Source organism: Esox lucius, chromosome 5, assembly GCF_011004845.1.
Source record: "Esox lucius isolate fEsoLuc1 chromosome 5, fEsoLuc1.pri, whole genome shotgun sequence".
Taxonomy (NCBI): domain Eukaryota; kingdom Metazoa; phylum Chordata; class Actinopteri; order Esociformes; family Esocidae; genus Esox; species Esox lucius.
In genome coordinates this window covers 23,311,424-23,334,052 of record NC_047573.1, presented here as the reverse complement: position 1 = coordinate 23,334,052, position 22,629 = coordinate 23,311,424, and the positions used below count along the sequence as shown (strand labels likewise).

The window sequence follows — 22,629 nt, the reverse complement described above, 5'->3', positions numbered from 1 at the left end:
CAGTAGGCTTCAAATCATGGAATGGCCAACATAGTCCCCATCGACCTGGTTTTGGATGAACTGGGCAGAAGGGTGAAAGCAAAGCAACCTACAAGTGCAACACATCTGAGGGAACTTCTGCAAAAGTGTTAGGAACAACTTTCCGAACAATATTTGATTTCCGTTGTAGAAAGAATGCCACAAGTGCGTTCGGCAGTTATATCAAAAGGTGGCTATGCTGATGAGTCAAAAAAAGAGATAACTAATTTTCTCTTCTTTCAGAACACATTATGACATGAACTGTGTGAATTTCTATAAAAACTGGAAATGTTTAGATGTTGTAAAACTTTTGACCGATAGAATAGCAGCAGGTGTGATGAGAGTTTTCTGGATATTGCGAATCTTAAAATATGTCACTTAAAACTTTATACACAGTATTTATAATAAAATACCACATTTTCATCTGGTTTCATACTGTTGTTGTGGACATAACACTGCAGTAACTAATGAAATGTCAAGGATGTTTAATGTTTAGAAACAGGAAATATTATGATCCCCAATGCGATGACCCCCAGCTAAAAGTAACCTGCCAATAGGGCTCCTGAGAGCCCGACACAATTTAAGTTTCTCTGTCGTTTGCACTGTGGATTATTGCTTGCATCAGCTATGTGGTTTGTGTGTCTTGTTCGCCTTTCGCTTTGCTTTACTTCCAACAGTTTATCTAATCTTTTTAATGTTTTCTTTTTTCTTTTTTTGTGCTCACTCCCCCCCTCACGTTACAACAACCCCCCCAGTGCTCTTGGTACCACAGTTATATATATAGTGTATTATGTTTGTGTATTTGCATGGGGACTGTATTTGCATGGGGACATTTTAATGCATCATCTTGTGTATATTTATCTCTTTAAGAACAAACCTGATGTCCAAACTACGGCATAAATCGCAAACTGACGACAGTGCTAAAGATAAATGAGGGTGGAGCTTGTATTCTAAGAGCACTTGTTTCACACGATAGGAGGAGGCTGTTGTCTCACCAGCACTCGGCCCCCTGGCAGGTCTCTTTGGCTGGCCACTGTCACCCCAAGCCACATTCCCTCCACCATCTCTGTCGAGTCCGCTGTGTTGGGAGAAACACGTGTTCAAGGTGTAACATGCAACGCCACTTAATACTTCAACATCACAATATGCTTTAAAGGACAATTGTTCATGCTCGATAGTAACCAGAGGCGTGAAGCTGTGAACGTTTCTTTTCAATGACTGTTCATTCTGTATAGTCACATCAATTCATCAGCAAAGTTGCTGGTTACTTTAATGACAAAAGGACAGACAATGAATTCAAACTAAATGAAGATAATATTGGACGTAGGCCTAGATAGATCACTGTCTGGACCATTTCAGACGTAATATTCCAACTGAACGACACGTGTAAAGACATGAGCGTTCTGAAAAGACCTAGCATTAAAAACAGCTGCAGCCTCATCAAATGTGGATCAAGCCTGAACCAGTGTGAACCACTAAAATGTACAGAGACTAACATTAAATGTACATACCTCATTATCATTCTGAATTTCAGTGTCTGGAGTCTACAGTTCAAATTGTACAATAGGTGACTCAGTCTCATAACTTTTATCTGCGACTATGTTCCCTTTAAGATGTATTTCAGAGGCTAAGGCTCTGACTCCTCAGGAAATTGATTGGCCATTCATTTATCCAATAGACATTTTGGTAACATACATGGTTATTGTGGTTCCAAATGTTGAATAGGTAAAATGTTCTATGTGGTGAAACATTATTTACAAGAATGTGTTAAAAATTATAATATATACAGAAAAATTAAGAGACCACTGCACCATTTTCTGTCCTTTCCAAAGAAGTTGAAAAGGAAAGTTTTGAGTGTGGAACAGAAGCGTTCAATTTGCAGTGGTCTCTTAATTTTAACCCTTCTGTTCCTCGCTCAAAACCTTCCTTTTCGACCTTCTTTGGAAAGGAAAGAAAAAGGTGCAGTGGTCTCTTTATGTTTTATGGAGCTGTATATATATATGTAGAGAAAAAGTATGTTTACACAACAGTCATAATCCCCACCCCTCATATATGACTCTTCTGAGTAAATGGTTCATCATGTAGATATATTCCACTATAAACGTCACAAAAAACAAAAGACCTAGTCAACAAATAATTTTTAGGTTTACTTGATTTTTAGACATTTAATTCTACTATGTATTTGACACGGTTCAGGTGTCTTCATTGTTTTGAACATTGCGTGTGAGGTGTACAGTATACTTTTCCTTCAAACTAGACTTGAATAACCAAAAAACACATTGGCACATTTGCACATCCACATAGAAATAGATGGGGAATCCACACATTGAGTGAACCCAGTCTACACACTAACACATTACAAAGTATTCACTAGTTATAAAAAAACAGAACCTTAATAGGCTACTCAACAAAACTTCAACCCTGTCCCAACTAAGCCCCAAGTTACTCATTAAACTATCACAGCTCTTTCACAGGAACAGGTCACTGTAGTGACACAGTGCCAGTACTTACTGGAGCTGACCAGGTCCATCCTTGCACAGTCGTTGAGATCTGTGGTGATGGGACAAGAGTAAATGGCACCTGTCTCGTTGACGTTCCTCAGACTCACTGCTTTGTCCTTGGGTGCTCCAGCTAGAAGGCTGAGTAGGTCGACAAACATACATACATGCAAACACATACAAACAGAGACAAATGAACACAGACAGACAGTAGATAACCAATTAAATCACAGTAATTTCCTGTTTCCTGAGTCTATATAACAGTGCAACATGTCTTAAGGCTAGGATTATAAGATAGAGTACTTCATGACAGAACCTTTTATTCCAAGATATTCATTACAGGAACCATGACTCTATTAAGCAGGAACTGTTTGATGCAGGAACTACTTGATGCAGCAAAATTATTTTTATAAGGTGATGTCAATGTTTCACACAAGAACACTGACAGCGCCCCCTTTTGCCTCATCCAACGCACCCTGACCTTGTCTTCATGCCCAGAACACCCCGCAAAGCCACTGGGCTGGAATAGGGCAGCTACATGACTTCCAAAAACATCCACGGTAGACAGATGAGAGATGAGAGAGAGCAGGGGAGTCGGAGCATCAACGTTAACCAGGGTACAAGTCTGGACACAACACTGAGCTTATGTAGAGAACCCTGTCTTTTTCTTCAGTCACCCAGAGGCTGCAGCCAGACAGCCACAACATGAGCACCTCTTACCAGGGGAAAATAGCTTTGAAGCAGCCAGTTATCAACAAGGAAAAAGCCCTGTGGCTAGCCACATCATTATCAAGTCAGCACATGCTTTATTTCATTTGAATGACTTAATAAGGCCAGTATATTTAAGAAGTATGAGGTAAGCATTCTCATTCACAAGAAATATGATAAGCAATCAGCAAAGATGATAACAATGAATTGGCGTGGAGAGAACTTTGGGATTGTTGTAAATACTCTAGGCACAAGGGTCCTAATGCACTATGGGTGCAGTTAACCATCACAAAGTGTTTGCTATATATCTGTGACATTGGGTCATGTATTTGCACAGCACGCTGATACCAACAGGAAGACAAGTGTTTCTGGTGCCTAACAAGTAGCTAACATTGTCTGAACCAGGCGAGAAGAGACAGAGTGGCCCAGTAGGACAGAATTAAAACGGCACTCATCAGGCTGATACCTTATTGACGAATAAAAGAAAAGAGAGTGCAAAAAGTTGAGAGATCATAGTGGCCTAAGAAGAAATATAGCCTTCCTCAAAGGACAGTGCTTCCAATACAAGTACTATTCACTAGGGTCTGCGGAAGCTCTGAAACAAAATGGCTTAAGCTTTTCAGGGGTGTGCCAGAATTTCATTTTCAGAATACACATTTTAAGGGGAGGATGAGATTATCCAGATGAATATTTCAAAGATGTGCAGACCTGATAAATTATAACACACATTACTCCTGCCTTGTGAGCAACACTATGTGTCGAACTGTGCAAAACATTACGGGTGATGTGTTTATATAAAGGTTGCTGGCACCACCACCTTTACAAGGCTTTGATGTTTATTCACATAACACAGGGTGAATATCCAGCCTTCCCACAGAAAACGTATCAGGCCAACGTTTTGTTCAAATGTGAGCGATAACAGCCCTCCCAAAGCACTGTAGGTCTTCACTAGGTCATACGGAGGCCAACGGGTTTTCCCTCATCATGCCCATGGTCAGGGAAAACTCCCGTCCCTCATACATTTGGATCAACCAAGGAACACCACCGAGACCACTTCAGGCAGTTATAATGAACAGGTACAGTAATTCAGCCCTCAGTAAACTTGCACAGTAAATGCGTCCCTGAAAGAGAAATCAAAAGAGAGGCAACATGTCTTCACTGAGATTCTTAATATTACTAATCTACTCCCAGCCATTATAATAAGTAGGACTGGCCTCCCGTCTCCCAGGAGCAAGGCTCTGACACACTCCAGCCACGGCCTCGTCTGAAACAGAGACGAGAGACGATCCTCCCTCCTCACTCCTGATGTGCATTTCAGCCATTAATCGATGGCCTTCCCTGGGTGATGACAACCAGTAACATCTAATGGGACCCTGGCCTGCCAACTGTGCCTCACAAAGCACCACTTAATGGTGCTTACGACATGTGCTCCCACAGGCTCCTTCAAGAGTGATTACCACAGACATAAATTGGCTAATCTCTCAGTAGTTAGCCTTTATCTGAGACTCCACAGATGGTTTGAGAGCCAGGACCACTGACAGACATGTGGGGAATCAAGGTTGTACTAGGAACCAGAACTATGTCTCAGGGAAGCAGAGGACAGGCCCACATTGTAGTGACAGAAAGGTGTGTGTGTGTGTGTGTGTGTGTGGTGCATACTGTTGCTTATATGAGGGGTACACGTCTTTTGTGTTTTGTGTGAGCATGTCAGCGTGTAGGCCAGGCACCCATGTCTGTATTTGTGTATGTGTCCACACACTGGAGTGTACAGTAGCTTGTTTTAATGTCAGGCCATTTCCATAAAGGAGCTAACTTTGTTTGTGTGGCAATAGAGTTGGAAAACAGTATTAAAAACAAGCACACAAAAAAAATAAACAGACCTTTGCTCAAAACAAAACAGTATGCAAAAACCCTGAGTTGGTCATTGTTTTCCAGATCCATGTGGAATTGCAGGAAGAGTCTGCCAAGAGGTGTGAAACAAGGGCCCGTCAACCGCTAGTACAGAACCCTCCAGACCAATACTGGCTCAGATTCACCTGGTTCACAGACACACACGTCCACACAAGACCGTCCTCATTTCACCCAATGTCCCAACCGTCCCTCATCTCAAGCACTGCAGCACGCAGGTCACCTTTGGCTTATTTTGGCAATTCAACCTGCCAAACTACTGGCATACCACAGTGTTTCCCCCAGGATGCCTTTCAGTGGAGGTGGCGGATGGGAAGGATTACCGCTCCGAGACCAAGTTGTTGCTGCAACCTGGTAAAATAACAGTTCAAAAATGCTCTACAAGTTCCTTTGTACTGTAGATGAAAGCTGGAATCTAAAGTAAGAAATAACAAGAAAAGGAACCAGACAAGCCTAATTCCGCTGGCCCGCGATTTGAGGGGATGAATGGTGTTGCCCCTGGGTGGATTCGATACACGGTTTACTATGTGGCACTTTGTCTTAAACCACTACACTTTTTAAACAGCGGGTGTTGTTGCTCGTGATACGTGTGTAGAGATGTGGTGTCGGTTTACTTATGCTTTGTGAAACCAATTAGTCAAAACTCCACGGTTCTCAAAACTAGTTCCCTACACTAGCTAACATCCAAACCAACAACAGGTATAACAGGGTCGCTACACTACATTCAATACATTAAATTAGAAAGAGATAACTGTAAGCTAATAGCTATACAGTAATGAAAACAATGACTCCAATCACTCCATGGCTGGTTCCACTACGCTTTGTGAATTATGCTATGTACAGTAAATTGCAATTGAGAGGAATGTTTTTGTTTTAGAGATAGGGTGAGAAGCTCGGTCACCCGGGAGGAGCTCAGAGTAGAGCCGCTGCTCCTCCACATCGAGAGGGGTCAGCTGAGGTGGCTTGGGCATCTGTTTCGGATGCCTCCGGAACACCTTCCTGGGAAGGTGTTCCGGTCCCATCCCACCGGGAGGAGACCCTGGGGAAGACCTAGGACACGCTGGAGGGACTATGTCTCCCGGCTGGCCTGGGAACGCCTCAGTGTCCCCCCGGAAGAGCTGGAGGAAGTGTCTGGGGAGAGGGAAGTCTGGGCATCTCTGCTTAGACTGCTGCCCCCGCGACCCGGCCCCGGATAAGAAAATGATGATGATGTTTTTGTTTTAGGTACAGTTCACCCATCGCAATATAACCATGAACAGTTTGAATTTAGGCTTACTATAATATAGCTACACTGAAGCTTGTTGCCACTGAATTTTTAGTCTAACTATACAGTACCTATAATGAAGACAATGACTTCAATCACTCCATGGCTGGTTCGTTCTTTTAAAAAACAATGACAGTTGAATAGCCAACCACTACGCTATGTGAACTGCACTATCCAAATCAAAACTGAAAGCAATATGTTCCTTGTTGGTGCAGTTCATCCACTGCAATATAACTGTAAACAGTTTTATTTTAGGCTTCCAATAACTTAGCCACTGAAGCTTGTTATAGGGCCACATGTTCTCGCAAAACGGAAGCAGGCCTAGAGAAGCTAAATAACTTAATTGTGAAAATGCAGTTGCTAATCTACCGTGTTCTTTGTGATACAACAAGAAAATTACTTCAAACACTGTTATTTTTTAACTGACCATTATTAATCGTGACACAACAAGTTACAAGTTTCAGTTCTACTTTATAATTTGGCTACATTCCTACATTACACACTAAAGGTCTGTCAGATATTCAGTCATTCCAATTTATCCAATAAACCTTGATCTTCCAGAATCTGACTTTATTTGAACATGACCCAAAATCTAAGGATGTGTTGGCCTATTCTGTTATTTGTGTTTTATTCATGTTTTTATTGCTTCAAAACATTGTTGAAAAAAAAATGTACATTTCTCAAAAAGGGCATTAACAAGAAAAAAACATCAAGATATCTGAATCTTTTCGCACGTAGGCCTAGACTACATTTGCAGTAGTAGTCTGATGTTTTGCTCCACCACCACTTCATTGTCACTAATCTGGTTATGCGCACCCACCTTTGTGCATGTGATGATCACACACACAACAACTACGGAACGCCACTGTTATCTGGGTTCAAATAGTGATGTTCATGAAAGTTTCTTCAAAAGTAATCCGATTACAATATTTGATGTTTTTTTGTTACTCCCCAACTCTGCGATTGTGGATGTGGATGTCATGTATGTGCTAATTTGTGCCCAATGTCATCAAAACCACCCCTCATAAACTTGAAATGTCATGGCTAACTAAGGAATGATAGTGATTGTAATGATACATTATGCACGCATAAACAACATCCAGCCAATAACGGAGAGTAAAACTCACGGATTGCATCTTTAGATAATAGAAAAACTAAATGTGACCAAATCACACTAAATAAAGAGAAATAAATGGTGTCTTTGTGAGAATGCAGTAACATAATTGTGACTTGTAGCCATCCTTATCCATAATAAACTACATCAGACTGACTGCCTAGTAGCCGAACTTCACTCTGATATTCTTATTCAATATGAAACAACATGGCCGCCCATATCTCCCCCTCTGCTCATCACCTTTTAATGAACAGTCTCAACTCTCTCTGGATCAGAAAGGAGGAACTTGGAGCTGCATTCCAACTCAAAGGACATGTTGAAATGTGCCCCTCTATGGGTAATTTGTCTAAAATAAGCATTTTCTTGAGACCACACTCCAAAGGTGCATCACCTGTGGATTCCTGAGTCAAATCAAATGGTTGAATCAATTTTCCACAAACAGTTGCTGAGTCACAAATGGTGATTTTATGCCAGACATGCCTGATTCATCTTAGAACGGAGACAGAAAGTAAGAAAAAAGGAAAGAGACAGAGATTGATATAAAGAGAACAGAACAAAGGTCTGAGAGACAGAGAGAGGGAAATGTAGAAATGGGAAGACAGAGACAGAGAGAGAGACAAACGGAGAGATGGAAGGAGAAAGACAGACAGAGAGATGGAAGGAGAAAGACAGACAGATGGAAGGAGAAAGACAGACAGATGGAAGGGACATAGAGATGCAGAGGGAGAGAGAGGAAAACAGAGGTGGAGAGACAGAGAGAGAGAAAGACAGAGAGGTTGGGGGAGATATACAGACATTGGGTGGTGTTGTGGGGAGAGAAGAGGCACATAGCAGGAACAGAATCTGCATTGTATCACAAAGGGAGACTAAGTAGAAAGAGTAGGAAAAAGTGACACTACAAGCACAGTGTCTTTGTTCGTCATCTGTCTTCTGGACATCCAGGCCAACACACACACATCACATTGGATTGGCCAATATTCTCTTCTTCAATGTTCCAAACAACAAAGTCGTCCTCTTCAGTTTCAAATAAAACTTTTTATTTGGCTAACTGGGGAAAAATTATGATTTTTACAGACGAAATAGGTGTATATTAATTTTTTTCGGTTAAATGTTGCCGCAGGTATTTTTGGTAGATTATTTATATTTTGGCTCAGGCTTTGCACAGAGCCATTGAAGAGGGACTACAAAAGATATCCATTCATCTTCATCTCCAGTCAAAACAGCGGTGTGACGAGGCATGACACAGGTCTGCTGGAGATAGTCGACAGCCATCTGCCCAGCTGGACTGGCACCCAAATAGCCAGGACGAGATTGGGAGGAAACATATGCACGTGTCCGCGTCGGCATGTGTGTGTGTGTGTGTGTGGGCATGTATAAGCAGATGATTGATTACCTGTCCTGATAAGCACAGGGGACCTGTCCTTATCAGGTATGGCAGGCGGAAAACGGATCAAAAGCAGGTCTGAGATCAGGTTTACGGGACCTACATAGCACTTTAGGTCTTGATGATAGCATAAGAGCAGGTCTAAGTTCAGATTTATGGGACCTGCATAGCACTTTAGGTCCTGATGATAACAAAAGAGCACATCTAAGATCAAGTTTACAGGACCTACATAGCACTTTAGGTCCTGATGATAACATAAGAGCAGGTCTGCGCTGGGTCTTGCAGGGCCCACATACCATTGAGGTACAAATGATAACACCTTCATGGCCAACCTGGTTTATGGCCGGCCTTGTTCTGTAGCTCTTACTGAAGGACAATTAAGTGCCCGTAGACAGATACTGTCAACCAAGAGCAAAGTTCCTCACATGCATTGAAAGAGTTCCATCGGGCAGGCCTTAAAGAATAATGACATGACGTCGCAGACGACCAGGGCAACCAGATCGATTCCAGGAAAATGTCATTGTTCGACCTGCTAAGCTAATAAATGGTCGGTAATAGTGAATGCAGCTCGACTCAATTTGCAGATTGAATTTTGCATTAGGTACAAGGGGAACACGGTTTAAAATCGGTTTATCTCTCCAGTAATGACTGCTTTGGAAAAGCTACCTACAGGAATACAAATTTCCTCACTGCCTGGGAAGGGACATTTATGTGTGTGTGGGTGTGTGTGCGTGTGTGCATGTGTGTGGGTGTGTGTGTGTGTGTGCATGTGGGTGGGTGTGTGTGTGTGTGCATGTGTGTAAGAGTGGGTGGGTAAGAGAGAGGCAGTATTACTGTGGGTTCTGTGTCACTAGGCTTTTTTAAATGACCATTCCTTCAGCAAATAGCCATTTTCTTTGAATTCACACACCCTGGCATTCAGAAAGTCAGGGTCCACATTGCTAACGGAATATTCATGGTGTACACAGCTAGCCATTAGCAAATATTCAGTGTGCACACACATAGCTTTCAGCTGAGTCCTGACAAGGTAAACAGTTTGACGGGGGGCTGCATTGAAACCACCTGCTGCTGCAGAACTGTGCATGGCTGTAAAATGATCCAGTATACATCACTACTTACTTAACTAGACTCTTTCTAGATCCTAGTGAAACGACAGGTCAGAGCATCCTTGCTATTGACTCAAAATGTTCTTGAAAACCTCCACTGCCCATTGAAAGTACAACTCAAACTCAAACTTACTTAGAACTGTTATTGAAATTAAACAGCATAATGTTGATAGGAAACACTGATGTCATGCTACCTCATACAAATATGAACGTAAAAAAATGATGAACACAGTTATTGGAGGGTCTCTCTCCACAGTGTGTTTGTTCCGTGACTCTGTGAAGGCCCCCAGGATTATGAATGGTGGTTAGCTGTGAACCAGCGGAAACAGCCAATGGATTAGAAGGGACTGGGAGGTTTATACCTCTACCCTTTCATTAAGGGGTTATTGTGATAGCATGTGGTTGGAATGCATTTTGTCGATCAAGAGCAAGTCATAATGTGACTATAGCTACAGAATAACTCTAAGCACCAAAATTCTATAAAACACCAGATACAAATAGCACATTTAACAGGAGAATCATTGTTGGGTTAGAACCGAAAACCCGTCAAAAACCATTCTGAACTAATTTAACCCAATGAACCCAAGTAGTGGTTTAGACAAGACTCCCGCATAGATATCTCCAGACTAGCTGACTGCAACCGACACCAGGTTGCCAAGCCTTCCGTCTGTAGCCGTCCCCCACCCTGTCCGCTCCTTCTCTACCGTCTGTCGGAGGCACCTCCGCTGAGCAGACATCTCTGTGCACAGATAACAGGCATTTTACACAACATCACAGGAAACACTTGGTGACATGTACAAGGCGATGGATGGATCGCTGAAAGCGCCGCTTCCCTGCACTGTCGAGCGGAGCCCATTAAGACAATAAGAACTCACTACTGTAGGTAGGCGATGCAATGCAGTTTGGATGTATGGAATCCGGCGAAACAGGAAGTGAAGTCACGCATCCCTGCAATTTGTCATCTACGAGGCCATCTACTCAGCCAGGAAACTGACATGTTTAGAGTTCGGTGCCATACAAGACTTGAGGGAATTGCACCCCCAACAACCCCGCCCCGCCCCCACACAGAACACACGAAACAAAGATGCGTTTCAAGGAACTGTGTGAGGAACATTTAATGTAAGATCTCACATGACATCAGCTTTGGTTCCACTTCCACACAGCCACAGAAGTACATGCACCCACGCAAGCATGCACAATTTGTGGCCTATGCACACACACACACACACACACACACACACACACACACACACACACACACAGGGGTAGAAACACACTAACGTACAGATCTGTCAGCTAGACAAACATCCTGTTTGAGGACTAACATCTGCCGTGGTCAGAGAGTGACGGGGGAGCATGCTCTTGTTCAGAGCCGTGGAACAAACAGTGTAGGAGGACACTCTTTCATAATATACAAAATAAACTTTACTGCAATGGTCCAATTTGACAACAGTCTCACATCCAGCATTGACTATGGTCTAAGCAGGATTAAATTCAAATAAAAAAGCAAAAAAACATTTGGTCCCTTTATGAGAGGTAACTCCTCTATCTGTATAACTCATGTTCTTTACCAGAGGGAGAGATGTCACAGGCTAAATATCAGAGGTTCCCTATACCCTGCCCAAACTCTAGACGCAAAGCCATGACCTATTGACTTAGAACAATCTCATTGTTCCAAAGGGAACTCCAGAAAACATTTTCGGATCACACCAGAACTATGCACTGTGCCCTCTGACCCTAATTTGTACCTCCACCCAATCCTAATTAGAACACAAACTGTACCCAGGGAACCTGACTGGAACAGTAGGCCTCAAACTTGAGAACCTTGAGAACCAGCGGACTAGAAAACCCAATACACTCTGGAACCCTGACTTACAAGAGTCACTGCAATAAATCTCCAGTCTGGACACATGTTTCTGGGTTGACCTGGGAGATCTTTTGCCCAAGGGTCTCTAATCTATACAAGCCTGCAGATTCAGTGGCCCCCTTAGAGAAAACCATGAACAGCCACTTCCCCCTTGCTTACTGCCCACACAAGCCATAAAGCTCCACATTGTGGAATTTACAGCAGGTTAACTGTGTGTTTATCAAACCATCTTGACCCCAGTGTTTTTCTGTGTAAGAGGGGAGACAGGTGGGCCTGCTGAGGGGGCCTGTATAAAGACTTCCACAGTTGGCACTTGTTTGGCTCATTACGATTTAAGCGGTTAAAAGTGATCGTTTCCTTCTCGGCATTGCATTATTCGAGAACAACAAAAGTTCTTGTCACAGGAAACACGTCATTTATCCTACAGACCATTACCAACAGATACAGTTCAGTGCTCTGGTTAAGACCTGTTAAGTATATTGCGCTAAAACCTTTCTCAGGTAAGAAAAATGTAATAAAAAAGAATAGCAGAAAAGCATTGAAATAGAGACAGCATGCAGCCTATTCACTGTAAATCCAAGGAGACAAAACACAGCTTGATGTATTCATTAAAATACCAAACACCTGAACAGTCAGCTTATACATAGCCACGCTACAGTATCTCACAGCCGATCAATGTAGAGGGGTGCCCGAGAGACAAACCTTTACCTAATGTAAATGGATCTCTCCATCCATATCATATTACGCTTCCCGAGACGACAAATGACACATAGAATGAAAGGTAGCATGTTGCTCCCTTGGTCATTATACATCCTTAGGGGCCCAGGGCATACCGGCTGGTTTGAACTCCATGCTGTTTTAAGACGTTTGTACAAGCAGAGAGGACGGAAAGAATTGGTTCCTGTGTTTGTAAAAGCTGAGTCTTGTCTGTAGGTACTTCCCAGTGATGTGAGGTAGGTAACGGGAGACTAATTTCAGCTGGGATTCATTAATTTCCAAATGTTATTAGACTAACGTCTAGCCGGGATTAAACAATGACCATGTGTTATTAGAAGCCATAATCTATAAATGACATGGTATTTTGTGATTGCTTTTTCATGTCACCTATAGACAAACGATGCATGTGCTTACCATAATTCCCCGTTTATAACCTGCACCATGTACAAACCGCACCATTCATTTCATAGCTTTGTGTGTGGACAAACCCAAGTATTAACCTCACCCATATACAGTTGTGCTCAAAAGTTTGCATACAGTACCCTTGGAGAATTGATAATATATGTGCCATTTGTAAAGAAAACATTTATTTGTAAAGGTACATTTATGTCTTTTATTTCCTATGGGATTCACATTCAACTGTAGGTCAAAACAGAATGGCAGAATCATAAAATAAAACAGGGCAACAAAAAAATTATGAACTGACCCCTGTTCAAAAGTCTACATACCCTCAGTTCTTAATACTGTGTATTGTCCCTTTAGCATCAATGATAGCATGCAGTCTTTTGTAATAGTTGTCTATGGAATAGTTTGACAGTTATTTTCTGCTCGCCATGGCTCAGAATCTACCCTGCTCAGTACATCCACGTGAGAGCTAACAAACTCATTGACTATTTATACACAGACAGTAATTGCAATTTAAAAAGCCACAGGTGTGGAAATTCATCTTTAATTGCCTTGTGTCACCATATGTGTCTGTAACAAGGGCAAACATTCAAGGGTATGTAAACTTTTGATCAGGGCCATTTGGGGGATTTCTGCTATCATCATGATTTAAAAAGGAGCCAAACAACTATGTGATAATAAATGGCTTCATATGATCACAATCCTTAAATATTCTTAATTATTTTGCATGAGCAGTCATATTTTCAAAATCAATGCCAGAATTTCACAATTTCTGCCAGGGTATGCAAACTTATGAGCACAACTGTATAAACCGCATTTGCTTGGAGAATAACACAGTGCATGACTCGTTCATACATTGTTAATGAATATTAAACATCTGTCATAGGGACCTACCAAAATGAATTTGTTGAATAAAATATGTTTTTGAAAACCCTGTAACGCCAATTGTATCATATTTGCAACATGAGTTTCTGAGAACTCAACATGTTGAAATGTGTGAAAATGTATGCCGGGGGAAATGGTTTTAAAAATGAAACATTGTGTATTAGCCACACCCATGTATTAGCCTCTCCCATGTATTATGTTTTCAAAATCTGTGTATAAGCCGTGGTTTATAAATGGGAAATGACGGTAAACTACGGTGGTGGACCTATACACTGGTGTTTGAACTAACCCATTTACCCACCAGAACTCCTGGGAGTTTAGTGTAACTGTTGTTTCTGCATGCTTTCAATTTGTACAGTTATGGTTACATACTCTCCAACTCCCTATACTCAAATTTTTTGTGTAATTAATTTGCCAAAAGAGACAAAATGCACAATAAACAACAAGAAATGTATATTTGACTGATAGCATTATAATTATTTTCCCAACCAATCACTGCTTTACTGTAGTATAGGCCTATAAATAGGTCAAAGGTCAGATTACCCGTTTTGAACAATGGATACCAAATGGACAGAGAGCAAGAGGAGTAGGAGGGAGAGGCAGGGGACAACAACTAGGACATCAAAGACGAAGAGTTGGAAGTGGTGGAGGAGGAGTAGGAGGAAGAGGAAGAAGAGGACGACGGTGTAGAAGAGAAGGTAGGAGAGCCATCTCTGATGCTATTAGGGCAACACTTGTTGATCATGTGATCAACCACGGTTTGACCATGAAAGAGGCTGGACTGAGAGTCCAGCCCAACTTGAGTCGTTTTACAGTGGGGTCCATAATTCGAACCTTCAGAAATGAGAACAGGTATGCAATTATCTAATGACTATTTTAGCATTACAGCAATGTACTGTAAAATACGTATGACTGCATACTATTGCATAAACCTTTGACACTCTAAGCCAGAGGTGTCAAACCGGTTCCACGGAGGGCCGAGTGTCTGCTGGTTTTTGCTCTCTCCTTGTACTTGATTGGTTAATTAGGTCACTGATTGGTTAGTTTCTACCCTCACCTGGTTGTGTAGGTATGAACTAGGAACCAATTTATAGGAAAAACCAAAAACCTGCAGACACTCTGCCCTTTGTGGAACCGGTTTGACACCTGTGCTCTAAGCCATCCATTTACTGCACTGCATTGAATGAATGAGGTTGGTTATCATGCTGTACTAAACTTTTTTGGTAAATTGTTCCTATGCTGAACACATACTGTGTTTGAATTCTGTACAGAGTGGAAAAGCAAAGACATTATGGAGGACGAGGACGCTTGTTTACAGATGTACAAGAGACTGCAATTATAAATAGGGTTTTGGCCAACAATGCAATTAGGATTCGAGAGATAAGAGAGCATATCTTGAATAATGACACCATATTTAACAACATCATTGCTGTAAGCCTGTCGACCATACAACGACCATACAACGACCATACAACGACCATACAACACATCCTCCAACGGCACCAGGTGACGATGAAACAACTTTACAAGGTGCCATTTGAGAGAAACTGACAGTTTCAAGAATCTGCAACATGACTTTGTAGAGAGGTATGTATGCAACACTACTTCCAGTACTTCAGACACACCATATTTACTCACCTGCATATCCTTTTCTGTTACAGAGAGTATTGGAGATGGATGCCCATGTAATTCGCCATTCATTTATTTATGTGGATGAGGTTGGCCTCAACCTCACCAAAAACGGGGTGCTCCATCACAATGCCACACCGAGTTCGTGCCACACCGAGTTCGTGCCACACCGGCCATATGCTCACTTTTGTGGACGCAATTTACACAGTGCTTGTCCCTGATCCAGATAAGAAGCCTGATAGATTTCTGGTTATATGGGACAACGTTAGTTTTCACCGGGCTGTTCTGGTACAAAACAGGTTTGCCACCCATCCACAATTTGTAGTTTTGTACCTACCCCCATATTCACCTTTTCTATATCCCATAGAGGAATTGTTCTCAGCCTGGCGCTGGAAAGTGTATGATCGCCAACCCTATGCCCGCATGCCGCTTCTCCGGGCGTTGGAGGACGCATGTGGAGACCTAGAGGTTGCCTCTGTCCAAAGTTGGATACGCCATGCTAGAAATCTTGTGATGTGGATGAAGTATTGTGGCCAGACCTAGCCCGGAGAAGAGATGAAGCGTAGCTTATCACTGGTGACTGCACTCAAAGGGCTGGTATGGCAGACACTTATTATTCCCAGTCAGAAACTAAAAAGCCCAAAGACATACACATTTAGACAAGGTCCTAATACACTACAATGGCAGACCACAGACAAAGGCAAAGTTACAGAAGGCTACTGCCCTGACGAGATCTATTAACATGGATGAATTCCATTTAAACTGCATCAAAGACTAGTGTTCACACTTCACAGCTGCAGAAAACTAGGAATTAAGAGTCTCAGGAGACTACTTTGTGGATGAAGACTAGATAATCATGACTCAAAAATATGTTTCATGCAATTGTCATGATGAGCATAAAACATTGACTGTATAGGATGGCAAGTTACGGGGCCCTAATGGACACATATGAGAGCAGGTCTCAGTACTGGCACTTTGGCATGATACTACTACTTTGAAAGGCTAACTTCTGAATACAAAGCCTTCAGTAGAAACACTGAGATGAAATGTTGGAGCCTAGCCAAGTCCCACACACCCATCCTCCTCATTTCACCACTTTGTGATGCATTAGTTATTCACACTTTTGTCTTGTGGGACAATTACTCCATCCTAATCTTTTGTTAGTTCATGAGTTCTCAGGCAGTGGAAAAAATGGATGGGTTAGGCATTGGGAGGGAGTGGGTGGACATTGGGGAACTCAACATTATGCTGAGAGGTTTTATGGACGATTAAAGGAAAGGCTTTTTCCAACATAAAAACCTCTTACAGTGAACCTGTGACTGTAGGTCTGACAGAAATCAACATTGCATCCTCAGTGAATGGAGGATCAGGAGAAAGCCCAATATAATCAAAATGCAGAGTTTTAATGGTTAGGGATAAAGGCCCTACGACAGGCATGAGCTGGCTAAACAGAACCTCTTCCATGTAATTAGACGCAATGGAGACTTGAGGCATTAAGCCCATTGATTGGCCAATTTAGAGGTAACTGCACTCATTAACGTCTTCTAGGCTTGTTAGATGACAGACCAGATGAATGTTAGACAAGACAGAAGATTGAAGATGCATCCAAGCTTTGCTGAATTTTCCCAAATACTGAGTCCTGTCCCAACCTGCAACCTCGCAGGCTGGTGCGCAGGGATGGGCGATACATTCCAGGCATACCACAGGGTCAGAGGCCTGGAAGGAGCCAATCAGAGAACAGCTGAAAGCATTGCTCCCCTCTTCCAATAGAGAACAAAAAGACCCTCTGCAGAAAAATGTGCTGGTGGTGAATGTGATGGGGAGGGTGCAGGAAAGAATGCCGTATTAGGCTTCAGACAGGTGAACATACTGTGTGAGGAAGATGCTGCACAGGACACGATAATTTGGTTTGGAGGTGCTGCATTTTCTCTGCTGGCATTTCTCCACTGACACTTTCCATGATGGCCAGAGATACTCTTAAATGTTGTTGCTTCGCAATACAGCTGCGTCATTGCGACCCGTTCAAAACGTGGTCCCAGCTTACCAGCACACTTGGGGTGAAGCAAGTTGCATTATCTGATCGCACTCTAGCAACTCCTTATGGTAGGTAGCATGGCTGTAAGATCAATCATTGCGGTTGGTCTGTAAATTTGTATTCTCCAAGTACATAGGTGCTGGTAAGTACTTCCTGGTCGGTACTTCCTGGTGTGCGGTGTCATTTGAATCAAAATGGCTTGAGGAAATATATGCTTTAAGGTCATCTCCGATCTTGGACTCTCTCTCATCTGCACTTGAACTTGCAGAGTGTCTCAAATGTGCATTGAACTTCACCAAATTCGGTGTTGAGAAAATAATTGTAAAATATGAAATAACCTTGTTACTTGACCTGAGTCGGAATTACTTTCCTGGATGACAATCACTTGAATTGGATGCATCTTTAACTAAACTACCCAAACAAATTTCCATTGCGGGAGATAAACCGTTTAATCATACACATATAAATGGTCACTTTAAACAGTATAAATATTGTGACCGGGGGCTTAATTTACCCCTCATAAATGTTTCCCATACACCAAAACACATCAAATGTAAAACCGGAGCAGCGCAGACATTGACAGTATGATCCTACTCATTTAAACATTAGATCCAAATTCAGGACCGTCTGGTCTTCAGAGATCAAAATTGTTGCAAAAATCCTAAACCAGCCCCCAAAACACCCCAATTAAAAATATACAGAAGATTATATTTTAAGTAGAGAAAATGATGATGTATGATACACTATAACAAAGCAGAAAATAATGTCATATTTCATCTTATTAAATTTTTTTCAAATGTACTGATAAGTTATCTATAATTATTTCATAAAGATGGGTTCTTTGAAAGGAGTTACGACAGGAATTGATACAATATGAACATTAAGCTGATCATTTAGGGACATTATGTGACCCACTCCTATGGCCTCAAATGTCACAAATCTCCAGCAACGAACAAAGGCCTTGTCAATCTTCAAAGTCTCCATCTCGCACAGGTCTCAAGCCTCACTGCCATGGGCATGTTGGTCTCCTTCTTATGTAGCAACATCGGGAGGGGGACATCAGCCCCCAGGGGACAGAGCAAAGCCGCTCCATCGATCCAGTGTCAGCTGGACTATCCACTGCACTGACTGACTGAGAATTAACTCATCTTAATAAATCAATTCACTACTTAGAGCACATGAAACAAATATGGGGAGGACTAATCAGATCAGGGGAGCATTTATCAATTCCCAACTCTGCACATTCATAGGGTACCTCGCAGGAAGTTAAGGGCTTTGTTTACAATGATCTTTCCAGCGTTGCTCATGCACGCAATTACTAGCAATTCCATCGAGCACAATCCAAAAATCAGGGGGGGGGGGGATCAAAAGAACTAAACTACTTGTGGATGCTGCAGAATGATATATCCAGTTTAATTGGAAAGAGGAAGTCCTAAATAGAACTGAGGTAATCCTAGGGTCTTCAAAGAGTTTGTTTGGAGGGAGATCTATCAGAGCCTCAAATGGGTAGCTGCTTGAGTCCAAGTTAAGCATGTCTAGGGGGCTAGATGAAAATTAAATCTATAAGCAAAGGTCTGACAGGATTTAAATGTCTTATTTTTTTAAAATATAAATCCTTTCTTATTGCCTATACAAACAGAATAACATAAAGACGTGCCTGCTAATAAACAGAGTTATTGACCAAGGTCAATGAACATGGTATTGCAACACACAAACCAAGGTCTCAGTTGAGTGATTTGGCCAGGGGACATGTGAAAAGTAATTTGTCCCAACTATGTGTGTATTCTATGATGACGAACAGGTTCAAGACAAAGAAAGGCACATAAAACCTACATTTTGTGTGCAATAGAAATGCTATGTTATTCCCTCACAGAACAGTGGTTAATTTTTCCACCCATTAACCATAATAAGTAAATCCCCTGGGGATACAGATTCTTTGGCATTTGATCCCTTTTTACCTTCAGTTAAGTCACCACACAGACATGCTGCCGGCTGTAAAACAAGCCCACCTGTTTCACCTGCAGCTATGTGAAACAGCATATAAGGAACAAGCAATGACAACTGTTCTTATTATTGTTTATAGTTATCTCTTGCTGGATGAAGATAACAATAATCATTATCATGTTCATGAATATGACATTGTTATAAACATATTAAAGTCTTGTAATGGCCGTTGTGTAGAATGAAGGTGGTATGGATTTTGATGACATGAGGGACCACATAAATTGATTAACTATGCATGGCTGTGAACCAGAACCTCTCACTTGATTTCCATACACAACGAGACACGGCATTATTCGTTGAGCAGTGCGTTCTGCTTTTTACACTAGGCACCAAATAGTTAGTAGGCTAGTTCTCACATCTACTAAAAACATGGAGCAGTACAAGTAGAATAAATTAAGTAAACATTGGAAATAATGTTTCATATTGTGCGCGATAGTACGCTTGTAGTCTTCTCGAAATAGCGCACATTTCAACCAAATGTTCGGATACAGGTAGGCTATACACGTTATACGTACTATATTGGCGCACCTTATTTTATGAATTGCGTACACGCAGGCAAGGGCAACCTGTAGTAGGCTTCAGTATGGCCACTGTGTTATTCTGTATTTTTATTCGATACGAACATGAAGTGCATGACCACTGACAATTATGAAAAAGTAAGCGTTTAGTGCAATTTACAACGTTAGAATATATTGAATTAAATTATCGGAGAGTGTTGTGAGTAGACCGCACAGGTGTGTGACTTGCTGAAGTTGCTTTGAATCTAAAGACTGTAGCCATCCGAACATAAAAAGCTGCGCCGGTACAACTTATTTTAAACAGGTTTTCTGCACTATACATAAACAAACCGTATACACGAGAAGCTAAAACATTGTAACATTATTTGAAACATAAAAGACTTGCGTATTATTTTACACAAATCATTTTAAAGGGCAGGAACAAACTAGTTTTCATCTTCCATAGGGAAAACCTATCTATCGTATTGGAATCACCAGTGGAATACCAATTTAAAGCTCCTGAAGGGGATAGAACACTCGCAAACAAGTCAACCACGGGTACTTACAGGTATTTATTGGACCCGTCCGTCTGTTTGTGCAATGCAACAGAGAATCCAAAGAAACTGCCAATGGTTTTCCCATCTTTGACAACTGGAAATCGCGAGTCAATATTAAATCCATTGCAGGTCAAAGTCATACAACACACAGCCAATGCCAAACAGAGATATTCACTTGAGGCCATGTTTATGCCTTGCATATTAATGTGCTTTCCCGTGGCTCCGCGATCGACACGGGAATAAAATAGATCTCTCCAAAACTGAGGTCCCTGTAAAATATTTATTTCAAAATACGCACTCCACTGAGAAACGTCTATTCCCTCTGGACTTTGGAAATGACTGCCACTGCCTAGGTGTCAGTGTCTGCCTTTCTCCTCCCTCTCCCCTCCCTCCTGTCCACTCCTCTCCCCCTTCACCCCACAGCGGTTTGGACAAGTACACTGCACCGAGAATTCAACCTGTCTTCTGAGTAAGCACTTTCGCTGGTTCCTTCCGGTATTTTGGGAGGGTGGAACAGTAGGCTGGACAGTGGATGGATTTTTGTCTAAAGAGCTTAAACGAAATTATTGATATTGCACACCACTATGATAATGGCTGTGCACTTTATGCGATTAGTAAATTCACATCAGTGACTCTTTCACTTCCTGGTGCATGCTCATGCACACATATTGCTTTGTTCCAACAGTTTCATTTGACTAATTTTCAAACACAAACCTTCAGTAAGGTTGCTGCTATCAATTTAAATGGTGTAGCAACCCTGTTTGCCAATCACAAGTCAGACACATAACAGGAACCCCTTTAGATTTTTCTGGACAGGTATATGTGGAAGTATTTCTTGAGAAATAAACAAATGCATGGCATACTTCTTGGACAGTATGTTTCCCAGATCCCATTGCTCATTATTTCTCTAGAGTAGCCTTGGCTGAGTGCAGGTCATTCTGAGCTCAAGAGATCTCACGACTTGCTTCTAATGAATGTTAGTGGGAGCCAGCCTTGTAAAAGCCAAGATGCCCTCTAGACGGCCCTCCTCCAGGCTGACTGATTGGCACTGGGCCGCCCTTGCTTGAGTGCCCTGATAAGAGCCACCCTCCACATTCACTTCCCAGCCTGTCACCCAGGCCCATGACTTTCAATAGCCAGTTCATTAAAGGCTTTAATCCCCTACAGACTCCAGAGTAGAGGATTGTGATGTCAGAGCATACCCCCTGGTAACTTGTTTTCCCAAACCCCCCCCCCCCCCACACACACTTCTGTTGATCCTCACGAATCAGGAGACCACCCTCCCCTAAGACCATGCTCCGTCCCCCTATCTGACTTGTTTGATTGGGACCCCAAGGCAATTTGTGATCCTTCAGTATGTCTGTTGTGCTGGCAGATGACTTCTGATCCAGATCTCCTATCACTGACCCACCCAAACTGCTAAGCTCCACTTCTGCATTCTTGAGGTAGCAATCTAGAGTCTTTTCTTTCCTCCCCAATAAACTAATGACTTTTCTAGATAACGGTTTGCATTCCAAAGCAAACTATGTTTCCCTTTATTGTTAGATATGTTAGTTTTGCTAAGATGTGCTGATATTGCTTATTTCCCATGCAACTTGTGCTGTAGGTCCATACATGGACATTTGTTTGATGTTATTACAGTAAGATACAATACATTTTAAGGAAGTCTTGCAAGGCCAATTGGAAATTATTGTATAGTGTTACGATTTCTGTTAGATGTTACATTTCCAAAAACCTCCCCCCACAATCTTGCTGAAAGTGTGGTTTGTGTGTTTCAACAGTGTTTTCCCCCCAGATATAAAATAGTTGCTAGTTAAATAAGTTAACATCCAACATTCCATAAAATGGAAGAAAACTTGTAAAAGGAAAGTAAAAGAACAGTTTAAATCTTTTTTTGGGGGGGGGGGGGGGGGGGGGGGGTGTGTGCTATAGTAACAAAATCGAGTCAATGAAGCTGGCTCTGTACCGCAGAATACATTTATTTGTCTTTTTTTAATAATCTTTTTGGTAATGTTGACTGTAATTGTTTAAAA

At 41.9% G+C, this 22,629-nt stretch overlaps 1 protein-coding gene across 1 annotated transcript in view; it reads right to left on the bottom strand.

The window, feature by feature from the left end:
• Nucleotides 1-20,958, bottom strand: part of itga3b (integrin, alpha 3b) — a 35,879-nt gene extending 14,921 nt beyond the window's left edge. Inside the window, exons 1-3 of the mRNA XM_010894496.4 lie at nucleotides 20,606-20,958; nucleotides 2,530-2,657; nucleotides 1,014-1,096 (exon numbers count right to left, since the gene is read on the bottom strand). Coding sequence (XP_010892798.2) covers nucleotides 1,014-1,096; nucleotides 2,530-2,657; nucleotides 20,606-20,796 — 402 coding nt within the window. The 5' untranslated portion in view covers nucleotides 20,797-20,958. The remainder of the gene's footprint in view (nucleotides 1-1,013; nucleotides 1,097-2,529; nucleotides 2,658-20,605) is intronic.
• Nucleotides 20,959-22,629: the final 1,671 nt, after the last annotated feature.